Source organism: Myzus persicae, unplaced genomic scaffold (assembly GCF_001856785.1).
Source record: "Myzus persicae strain clone G006 unplaced genomic scaffold, MPER_G0061.0, whole genome shotgun sequence".
In the NCBI taxonomy this organism is placed as follows: Eukaryota; Metazoa; Arthropoda; class Insecta; order Hemiptera; family Aphididae; genus Myzus; species Myzus persicae.
The window spans coordinates 107,599-119,834 of NW_019103798.1; the positions used below are offsets into that span (position 1 = coordinate 107,599).

Consider the following 12,236-nt stretch of genomic DNA (forward strand, 5'->3'; position numbering starts at 1 on the left):
ATATTATAGCCTATAGGTAATACAGTGTGTATTATAATAGGTATTCCTGTCCTCGTTCATTATTTACAAAAATAATACAAACTTCAAAATTCAAAATTCGATTTATCCAACTCGGACACCAATATACGCAATTGTAATTTCAAATTCTCAGAGAGATCAATAATGTAGTTCAAACATAACGTTCTTCAAATGTAATAATGCAGTTGTATGCGTTTTACGGAATAATATCATCGGATTTAAGCCTATATAGTTGAATTTATTACTTACAAATGTTGACCGTCTGAAATCTAGATATTTATATTATGTACTATTTATGCGTAAGTAGGTATGGTTTATGCACACACTTCATTATATTTTTATTTTCATGAAATTTAACATGATCGCATATAAATGTTATGACCGTGGCCATATCTAATCCTTTTATACGCGTAGGTTGTAGGTAGTAGGTATACGGTATACCCGTGTATGTTTACGGTAAATAACGATAAGTCTTCTATATCTATTGAATACAGTTATAAATCAGTCGCATAAACGTTAGTAATAATATGATTTATCATATTGTCAAACTAAAAAATGTATCCTATATATAGCCATATAATATAATACATATTTTATCTTTCGGTTCTACAACATGAAGCCTCATCAAATAATTTTATCTTTTTCGAAACTTACCTTTTGTAAAATATGTTGATGTGTTACCTAGTGACATTACACATATTGGTTTAAAAATGTACTCCCTCCATACACGAGATGCAAAATATAATAACAAACCGTATATGTATAATTCCCATAGACGTGCGCACGGTTGCATGCTGCAGAAGGTTTGTGCGTCTGCAAAATTTTTTAGCGATGCATACGTCATAGCCGCTTAGTCACAGACGGCGGCCTGCATCCCGAGAGAAATAATTTCTATAGATTATTTAATATATATATAATATAAGGAGATAAAATGGATCTGAACCAATTTTACATTTAAAATAATACATTGATACTTTGCAGAAAAAATCGTACTTATAGGTTACAGCAAATAGGTCAAAATTACCAATTATATTTACATATAGCCACCATAGTGGCATAGTAATAATAACTCATGTATCATACAAATATTAATAAAATTGTTGCTGTTCAAAATGTATTTGGCCTTTTGTAATGAGCCGCTTAATTCTGTATGCTACATCTGCAATTTAAGTTTCCGCACGCCTATAGAATATTCCCCAAATGTATAAGGTACCTATGGCATTTTAGTTTTATAATAATATAATATATCATATCATCATAAATTATCCGATGTGCGTTGTAACTTTAATTATCTTATTTATATCACATACCTACGATGAAAATATGATAAGTAGGTAAACAGGCAAATACAAATATTTTAGATTATATCTACAATGTTTAACAACTACACACATAAACATATAGGTAATATTAATGTTAAAATAAGCGAGTATATATTAAATATTTATATAGGAAGTGGTAGTCACATGAATATTGTGTATTATATAGTTATGTATACACAATTGTATGGATTATACAAATTAAAACAGGTGTGCATAATCTAAATAAATATCTATAGAGTATCATTAATTATAAATATATTTTTAAGTATTATATTAGTATTTATAATCAATATCAATGATATTAAGTTGTAAATTATAATTATTGTTAGTTATAGCTAATGGTGCCGTTGTTTATTGTGGTATCATCAGTTTTATCTTTAATGTGAAACAAATGGTGTTTAATAATCAACATTAAATCTTCCAGTTTAATGGTATCATCTTTGTCGTTTATAATGCCCAATGACTTGATCAAGTTAGTCTGTATAACAAAACGAAAACGCAATATTAATATTGATTTATTATTTTCATGATATAATTTACCAGGGGTGCTTGAATTTAATGTTTTAAGAAACCATTAAATTAATTTGAACTTATAAACTCAAAATTAGTGAAATATGCACTCAAAGTATAAATAAATATGCACAATTATGCAAAATTAACTTCATAAAATAAAAACAAAAATTATATTATTTATGTATTTGCGACTTAACGGATACGCCAGTAAATAATATTCTAAAAAAATGTATATTATGATTTATAAATAAAGAATATAAATTCTTAAAAATTAATAAAATATAGATAAACTTCAAGAAAAAATTTTTTTTTAATCATTGAAAAATATACTTTTATTCTTAGGTACTTGACAATTTATAAATATTCTTGGTTGGTATAACTATATAAACAATCAAATCCATATTTGTTTCACCAATAGTATCCAATAAAATCGTTAACAAAATGCTGTTATAATATGTACTTTGGACTAAAATATACGAAGTAAAATTTTGGATTTAGAATGGGTATATCTCGAATCAAATTTGCAACTCCCTTACTTCATTTGAATTTGCAAAAAAATTCCTTGGTATTCAAAATCATTAAATTCATAGCCGTGTTTATCGCCAAGAGTTCAAAGTAAACATGATTTATATATATTGTATAATTTGTATAAAATTATTTATTAGTTTATTACCTTCTTTGATGTCCCAATACATTCCAAAAATTTAATATACTCTTCTTTTGAAATATCTCCATCCTGGTCTTTGTCAACAGCCTGTGTGGAAAGTGAAACTTTCAATTATTTTTGCAATAATACTTTAAATAAATCAAAATAGATTTTCTACCATTACAAACATCTCTATACAAAAATTCACTTACTTAAAAACCTAAGGCAAACTGCATTGATAAATGATAGATGTAATGCAAATTACTAAAATATTTATGTCATTTAGTTGTATTAATCTACATACGACATGCTAAACATAATAAGTAGTTTATAGTACGACGTATACTTGACTATCCTTCAATAATATTCAAAAGAATAATTTATAAAAAATATTCAGTGTAGATAATTTCAAGATAAACCAAATTGTATTCTTAAACATTTTATAATATAAGTAATTATATAAAAATATATAGTTGTAGTTTGAAGATAATTAAAAATTGAAATTGAACAAATCATTTTTAAAGATATAGATGATAAAAATATTTAATTTAATCGATATCTAATACATACATACATTTTATTAAATTAATATATTTTAATTAAGTATTTGTAATTACGTATAATTTGTATAATCGAATAAATTATTATACTATTATAGTTTAGAATATGCAGGAATTATAACTAATACTTAAAATATTCAACAAAAAATATTAGTGAGAGTATCATCAGTACGTAGTTGTCAGTACGAAATGTTTAATAATATACGTATACAATATACTATAGGTCAATATAGTAAATAATTATATATTCTAGAATCTAGAACCTAGATACTTCAGAGTGCAGGAACATTGGGTTTTTCTAATATTTTGTGATAAAAATGGAAGGGAATACAGTACACACAAATAACCGCGGGATCCAGGGAGAATAAAAAACAGTGCGTCTATGTGAACTTAAATAGTAAATTAAATTCATAGAAAAATAATTAAATGTAGTGTAATTACTGATTAAAAATTACAATTTAGGTCGTTATTTGTATACATTTAAAATTGGCAATAAATTAATGGAATAAAGATGAGCCCATTATGGAGTAAATATGTACTAATTTTCCACCTAAAAAAATTTTTTTGGAAAACCACTGGCGTGCTTTGGAGAACATTTTTGGAAGGGAACCATTTAATAAATATTGTTTACCCGTGATGTCTAAAAATATAGTGAGGGTGAAAGTGACGTCCTTCTACGGCTCGAATAGTTTTCCAATAATGTATAATATAATCACTTATGTAAATGCTATGTTTAAACTACTATAATTATAATAAGTTTGAACTTCAAATAATTCTGCATGGCTGTAATTTCGTAAATATTGAATAACCATAAGTTCAAAATATACATAAATAATCATTTAGATAATATACTGTGGTCTGTGGAAAATTAGTTTAGGTATATGTTACATTATGCATACGTCAAAAAGCGCGGGGCATAATCAACCTCAGGGCCCGAGGCGAAGGATAATAATTGAGGGGCAATAATGGAGATGACGGGCGCAGTACCTATATTAAGATATTTTACTTATTAATTCTGTACCTTAAACAAGTATGGCAATAGTTGAACAACTTCATCCTCCAGACCTGCATCGTTTTGTTTCATGTACTGGACGTACTTCAAATATTTCTCTACCGTAACGTAATCGAACGGATCAATGCATCCCCAATGTTTGTACCATAAGTTCTGTGATTAAATATTTAAATATATTACGTGTAAAATGCAAATATGATATCAGCTAAATCACATTTAAAAAATATCTGGCGGCTTTCCATTCTAATGTGCTCAGAACAGATATTTATAGTAATAAAATATATTATGACTAAATAATGTATTATAAATATATTATGATTTATGAATACATAAATACGAGTACATTGCATACATTATAATATTATATTATTATAATATATAAAATATTATACATTAGACAGGCCACGGGCAGCTCATTTTTAACTACTCGCTCCTGCGTGTTTTATCCTTTATAATGTACCTAATGAATTTATTTATCCACAATCTGATTTTTGTAATTTTCAAGTATGCTTAAAGACCATATTTGCTGCAAATGCATTTAAGGAGTATCCCGCGGCTGTATACAACTATTATCTTTTAAATAACAATCACCGTTTTATTACGTACTTTTTTGTTAGGCAAGTATACTCTTTTTATTTCACTTTGTATATATTATAATTTATAATTTTTGAATAGACATTGGAACTTTATATTCTGAGGACAATAGACATGTAGAATGATTTTTTTTACATAAAACATACAATACAATTTAATATTAAGTATTTAAGTCTAGTACCTACCTACCTACTTACTATACTTGGAAAATGTTGATAAACTTAGGTATATTGGTTACTATCATTTTCAAATCACCATAGCCCCAAAATACAGGATTGGGCCAGTAATAATATCATAAAATAGCAAGCAAGAAATAGCCTAGCAGTACATGATGATTAAAAATATTATATGTATAACCATTAGGTTAAGTAGTAATTTTAAAATCATTATAGTCGTACTTCAATGACTCTGCTGAACATAAAACTTTGTTCGTCCGTCATGTCGTTGAGTTTTGAAAAACGTTTAGTCAGTTCCTTTAAATCTTCGATGGATACAACACCGTCATTGTTTACGTCCAACAGCTCGTGATAAAGAGTCAAATTTGATACACATTTACTGTCCAGTTCCTATTAAAAAGTTGAAGATGAATAAAAATCACATTTATTTAAAAAACCGAAGTATGTAATAATATGTATGTTATGTATGGTATATTTACTATTCAGCAGGGGTGCAAATTATTATCTAGAGTAAAATATTGGAGTAGTAGGTAGTGATGGATTAGTGCCTCAGTGATCGGCTTAGAAATAATATTTTCCCCATATGACCTATTACTCCATTTAGTTAATGTGTTAAAAATGAATTTTTATTAAAAATCTTTTAATATTATGCAATATTGCATAATTTTTGTTATATAGTGTGATACTGAGTTGTAAGTTTAAAATGTATGTTTCGTTATTATATTTTATTTTACATTAATTCAAGCATTTATAACTACAATGTCTAAAATAATATTTAATACTATTATCGTTATTAACTATCTATAATATTTTTTTGTACAATATATTCACTTTTGGTTTTGTATATTTGTGTAAAAATTCCATTAAAGTTTAACCAATTTCCGTTTTATAAAAATAGTATTACATATAGGTACTCACTTATAAATTATAATAAGAATTAAGAGTCCACAATTATCTAATCACTCATGTCTGTCTCATACAATATATAGTAAGTATAAGTAGTAAAACTGACCACCGTGTTAAATTATTTTATTGATTATAGCTACATGGTTAATATAATTATGATGGATGGTGTCTCCATGCGTGGGTTAAAGGGAACAATAAGTCAATTTAGCCATTAGATTATTATATATTAGAGTATAGAAAAACATTTTCTACGTACTTTTCATTATCATAATACTTAATTTTTGTATTTTTTCTTAACTACAATTATCTGTAAAAAATCAAAAAGCCATTACAGACCATACAGAAATGTAACTATTTTCCGTTTCCTAAAATATAGTGATTTTGACTTATTGCTTTTTACCCGCACACCATCAATATAATACAAGTACTAAGTACGAGTATGTATGCAATATTGCGATTTATGATATCACCATGCAACATGTAATACAAATATATTACAGTTTAATTTGTAATTCGGTTACAGAATTTTTAATTTTAATTTTTAGGTTATTAAAACTTCTTATAAATTAAAACAATAAAAAAAACCTCAAATTCCTACCAAATACAGATTATATTGTTAATTACTGGTCGCAGAATTTTGAAGATTGAATGAAATACTGTGAGCAGTTTTATTATAATGTACTACATTATATTGTGAGTAGGATAAATACAAGTTTTTTTTTTGTATAATTATTAAAGCAGGATAAATTTCAATCTCCTGGCACCGATCCTCGGGTCACAAAAAGGGGGATGGACATTATAGGGATGGAAACAAGCGTAATTAGATCTTAAAGTTAGGGGGCTTCAGCCCTAGCATTTTTATAGTGAAAAAATTAAGGCGGAGGCTACGCCCCCACATCCCCCAAAACACATTATATTAATTAAAAATAAATGTGCGATTAATATTCTATTTCATTATTATAGTGTGTTGTGTGTGTGTATAAAAATCTTAAATATATCAATCTTAAAAATTGGAAAGAAAAAGTAAAAATTAAATTATTAAAATATATTATGTGAGTTTTAAAATTATTCAAGTTCTTAGTTTAATTTTTTTTAAATATAAGTGAAAGTTAAAGAATTTATGTGGAGTCGTGGGGAACATTATAATAACAAACTAGTCAATACAGTTTAAGCCTCCTCTCGGCATCAGCAAATATTTTTAAAATTCCTTCTTTGTTTAAAACATTTGATTAATCTCTTTAAGTAGCCATAATTAACAACTTAGAGGATCTATCTGACATTACTGAAAATTTTGTTGGAACTTGCTGGAACAAAAAATGATAACTGTAACATTTTATATAAATTTGGAAACAGATTTTTGAACAATACTGTCTGGCCGCTTTTAATTCCCCTGATAAATGATAATTGTTAATATTTTCTAATAATTGATTATCTAACCCAAATTTTTGATTTTAATTCAGTTTCAATTATTTTATATTTTGTTAATCCCGAAAACATAAGAAAACAAAATATAACAAATGTATTATAATAATAATAGTGACGTTAACCAGAAATCAAAATACGAATTATCAGACACAATCACACAACCGTTGATGTACTTATAAAGGTAGAAAAATAATGATAATATAGTAAAATAATATAAAATCTGATTCTGTTTTTAGAAAGATCCTAATGAGCGATCGCCAGGCACTGCGATCGTGGTCCGATATTATATAATCATCATTTTTACATTAATGTAACAAAAATAAAATGATGAGTCTATTCTTCTGGGTGATGACTGTTTTTGTGTGTACAACTTTTCATTATGTAGTAATAACTACAATATATGATACGTCATATACAGGGTCAACACACATATAATGATTATATAGTTTGCCAATAACAAAAAAAAATTGCCCAAATGTTCATAAAAAATTTAAATGGTTTTTATATTGCAATTTATAAATGTAGCTACTGTTAGTGAAAGTATAGGAATTATGACGGGGTGAGGGGGGCTTAGCTTAAAATAAATATTAGGGGCGCTTAGCTGAGGTAATAACTATATTTTCGAGTTTTATTTTAGTTCACTTTATCATAGTATTATTTTAATAAGCTAAGACTAATTACTTTTAGACACACCTGACTTCGCGTAAACTTTAATTGTGTATACCCTTTACTAAATAAATAAGTCATAAACTTATAAATAATGCATTTTAATTTATGTCACTACAAGTAATTGATTATTTGAAAAAAAAGAAATAAGTTTCTGTACCCCTGCAGTACAGCGGTAACGATGCATAGGTACAACGAAAATGATAGTTAAGTATATTTTATTATTCCGAGGCTCTATTAAAGTATTAGTAGAATATTTTTACTGTTTACTGTTTTGCTAGTATCTACATACATAATATATATTATATATTATATTGAGGTAAGTACCTATCCACTAAATGAAGTTAATAGTTATCGATTACTGTAGTAATTTCGATAAAGTATTATTCTTACTGTGGTAGTATTTTTCTTTTGTGAACATTGCTCATTCTCGAATAATTTTCTGCTTATTAAAAACTTATTTCCATTGTAAACAGTTTTCACACAGTAATTGGCTGCGGCAGGTCTCTTCTATATAGGTGTGAAAAAAACAATTGCAGTATAAAATAAAAGTAATTAAAGCGCATAAATGAAAACTAATTACAAAAATTACAAAATTGTTTAGGTACTCTACTGTAGATATAAACTATCAGTGGCATACTAAGGTCATTTTGGGATTGTTTCTAATCTATTAACTGGGTTACCTTATCTGTCCAAAAAAAAAGGCATTTCAGGAAAAAAAACTACAGAATAAATTACGCCCCTGTATACTACGTATATTACTATATACTATATAGCTTCGTGGTTTGTACATCACTATATGGATACTGTATCTATAACTACTATAAGCACAATGGCACAGGGTATCTCTCTGCGTATTTGTTCACTCGATGAATTTTTTATTAGTAAAATGTATTATTTTGAGACTATATTTTATAATTTGAATTACTATTTTCTATTAGGCTTTTCAATAATTAGACAAAATATATAAGCAGGTGTAATAACTAAGAGGCGAATAGACTACCTATAAAGTATAAAAATATAACATAGAACATAGTATTAATATGTACCTATTTAGCGGGAGGGTAACGAGTACAAACACTGGAGCTCATGACACTCTTCATTGTATTGTTATGTACATAATATTGTAATAGGTACGTAGGTCGGTGTATAATATCATGACTCATAAAATGACACTATTGTTATGTTTTATATTTTCTACTCCATTGTAATCGGCGATATAGAAGTCTTATACTCGTATAATGTCGTGCGTTTGGCTGTTAACACATATTTGAATGGTGCTTATAGATGAATAGATGATAGGATCCCTATTTAAAAAGTTAAAAGCTCGAACAACTAAACCAAAAAAATTTGGGGGATTAATTTTTACACAAATAACTTATTGATATTATCGTATATTATACTATGTGTTGTACATGTTAAAAACATACATATTTTATACAATTATACAGCGTAGGTAATAAATGTAATCTGTCGAACGGTATTGTATACCTAATGTATTTGCAGTTGATTTATAGAACGGTTGACACATCATCGACCTTCACGTTATTTAAATTTGTAGGGAATAGCTATTGCCGATATTGGGCACCTATATATTATACAATAATATATTATATTAGTTAAAAGCGCGAAAAGTAAGAAAATCACATCAAAATGATCAGCACACGACTCTGTAATATCCGGTCAGACCAACTGTTTAATAAGATATATGTAATACTGGGGGAAAAGAATAAATCCTATTTAAATGCTAATAGCGATTCAGTAAGATAAACGGCTGAAATCGAACCGTGGCCGTCGTGTATAGGTATAGATACTAGCGTCGATGAAAACGCATTCGATTTAAAACATATACGATATACGACAATGACTGTAAAATACCTAATACCGTAACCTTGAGAAGGAATCTGCTCAAATTCGATTTTTGGGAAAACGCTCACGGACAGACGGAAATAGTGCAAATGTGCAATACTTAATATTGTGAAAACCGCCAAAGATGCAACGAGGGAGCTGTAGATTTTCACAGTGGTAATTTGTCACGATATCGTGTTTCAGATAATTTATCATTTCCTCCACACCGTGGATCACAAAGCCCATTATTGAGTGCCGGTTTCCAGCCGCGGCAGGAGGCAGCCTCGGTGAAAATCTATTAAGTACCTACCTTTATATTTCATAATATAACATTATATAAACCTACCTACCGCCCACATACACCAAAATAACATGCGGGAAGGCTTATTTGTTGTTTTTTTTTTACGATATTTGTTCATAAAATATTTTATACTTGGGAGGGTTACAAACACAATATAATAAGTGAAACATCTGATGTAAGTAGAATGCAAGTGATGAATTCAACACGGTGAATTATAATATATAGGTAATACTATTTGCAAGAGCAGTGGCGTATTTTGGTGATGCATCACAGGCATTGAATTGGCCCTCTCCCTCCTGCAGAATTGATTTTTTTTTATTGATTTTTATTATATCAATGATAATTAAGCTGTCAGAATAAGTCAAATAAGCATTGAAAAATTTTATGAGATCGAGGGTGTAAAAATGAACCTAAATATTTTGAAAATTATGTTCTGTCCGCGATCCACCCATATCTTGAATTAATAGTAATTGTTGGTAAAAAATTCGAGTGAATGTTCCCACACGAGATATAGCAGGTAAAAAAAAATCACCCACATGTGTGCACTATGCGTACGTAAGTTCCCTCACGAAAAAAAATGTAATGAATACAAACTGTCATCTCGCTTTATTTAGGTTTATCAGTTAGGATTGACAACTTAATAGTTGGTGTAGTTAAAATTTGTTTGTTTTTGTAATGCAAAAAAAGGACTAATCATTTAATTGAATCCTTTCCATATAATATATACATATAATGTGTAGTTATAGACGTATAGTCCACGTATTATTCGTGAATTGAATTAGAATTTTTTTTTTTTTATTAATTCTCAAAGCCCGGCGACTATGGCCATGAGCTTGAAAAAAAATTATTTTCAAGCAACACAAAAACAAATGAATTTTAAGTTTAAATTTTGTTTTCGTTATATTTTAATACGTACGGATGTATTTCTGTTGTGCGGAAACTTACATGTGTAATTATTTACCTGATATGTTTTGTGTAGAAATTTACTCAACTTCAAACATTCCGGTCTCTATATACAGTCATTAATTTTTGAATCAAGTATTTACAATAAATTAGTTTTGAGTAAAAATTCCAGTTATTCTTAAATCTTCTTTTTTTTAAAGTTATTGGAATATTTTTCTTTAGACCACCTTTCTCCTCCCCTAAAGTACGAACCAAATCCTATTTTGTATCAGAAACAAAACTCATAGTTGTTGATCTAAACATTATTAATGCTCCAAAAAGTTATGTGATGATAGACCAAAAACGAAAAAAAAAACAATGTCATAAAATATATAAAATACCCAGTGATTGTATTTAATTATACAGAAATACAGAATTCATACATCTTATGAATTTGGAACATTATAAACATTAAATACCAGCAACCCATTGTTCATTCGTTATTATAGGTTATTCTTATTTAAATTAAATGCTGTTATACATATCAAGTTGAATTTATAGAAAAAGGTTTTATACGGCAGTAAAACATGTACGTATCTACTTAGTACTGGATGCATTTAAAAAATATTATCTATTGTTTGTAATACTTACCATATGAAGTACAAGTTTTGTCAAATTCAACATTTTTTATGAAAAAAATGTAATTATTTAACTATGAATGAATGCGAGTAACTAAAAATCGAAAGCCGCTGATCTAACTAATTTTTGTTTGTTAGTGAATAATAATAAGTAACAACTAATAGGAAACCAAATAAATAATATGACAAATCAAGATAAGATGAATATAAACATGACGTATTGTTTATAATTATTTAGATTAGGGAATAAGGTACAAAAAACATACCTAATGGTTCTGATTTAGTAAATGTCTCAAACTAATTAAAGTTATAAACATGTCAAAGTGCACAAAAAAAAAATACCTTATAATTTATTATTTATTTAGTAAAGACTGGATTATGTAATTATTACATAATTTTAAAGAATAGATCCTTATTACCTAATTTTTTTTATTGAAAACATTAAACAATATTATAGAATTTTTTTTTTTTATTAATTGTTTATGGCATCAACTGCGTGGTTATTAGCCAGGGGGGTTTTGGGACTGTTGGGTTCGGAACACGTGTGTGTATTATAAAATTATAATACATGATTGTTAAAAATCAGAAAAATAAGAATTAACACTAGAAATTCAGTAATATATAGCGGTTAAACTAAAATTTAGTTTACCACTTTATCTTCTTTATTCTTAAGAGGACGTTATACCCGCATATTGTGTTGTCTCCATCTTACAAGAGCGTAACATAACA

At 27.6% G+C, this 12,236-nt stretch overlaps 1 protein-coding gene across 1 annotated transcript; it reads right to left on the minus strand.

Moving 5' to 3' along the window:
* Positions 1-1,630: 1,630 nt before the first annotated feature.
* Positions 1,631-11,595, minus strand: LOC111035335 (sarcoplasmic calcium-binding protein). Its single transcript, XM_022316912.1, has 6 exons — positions 11,521-11,595; positions 8,232-8,348; positions 5,064-5,231; positions 4,081-4,224; positions 2,527-2,607; positions 1,631-1,818 (listed from the first exon to the last, which is right to left on the minus strand). The coding sequence occupies exons 1-6, from the start codon at positions 11,551-11,553 to the stop codon at positions 1,666-1,668; spliced, it is 696 nt and encodes a 231-aa protein (XP_022172604.1). The 5' UTR covers positions 11,554-11,595; the 3' UTR covers positions 1,631-1,665.
* Positions 11,596-12,236: the final 641 nt, after the last annotated feature.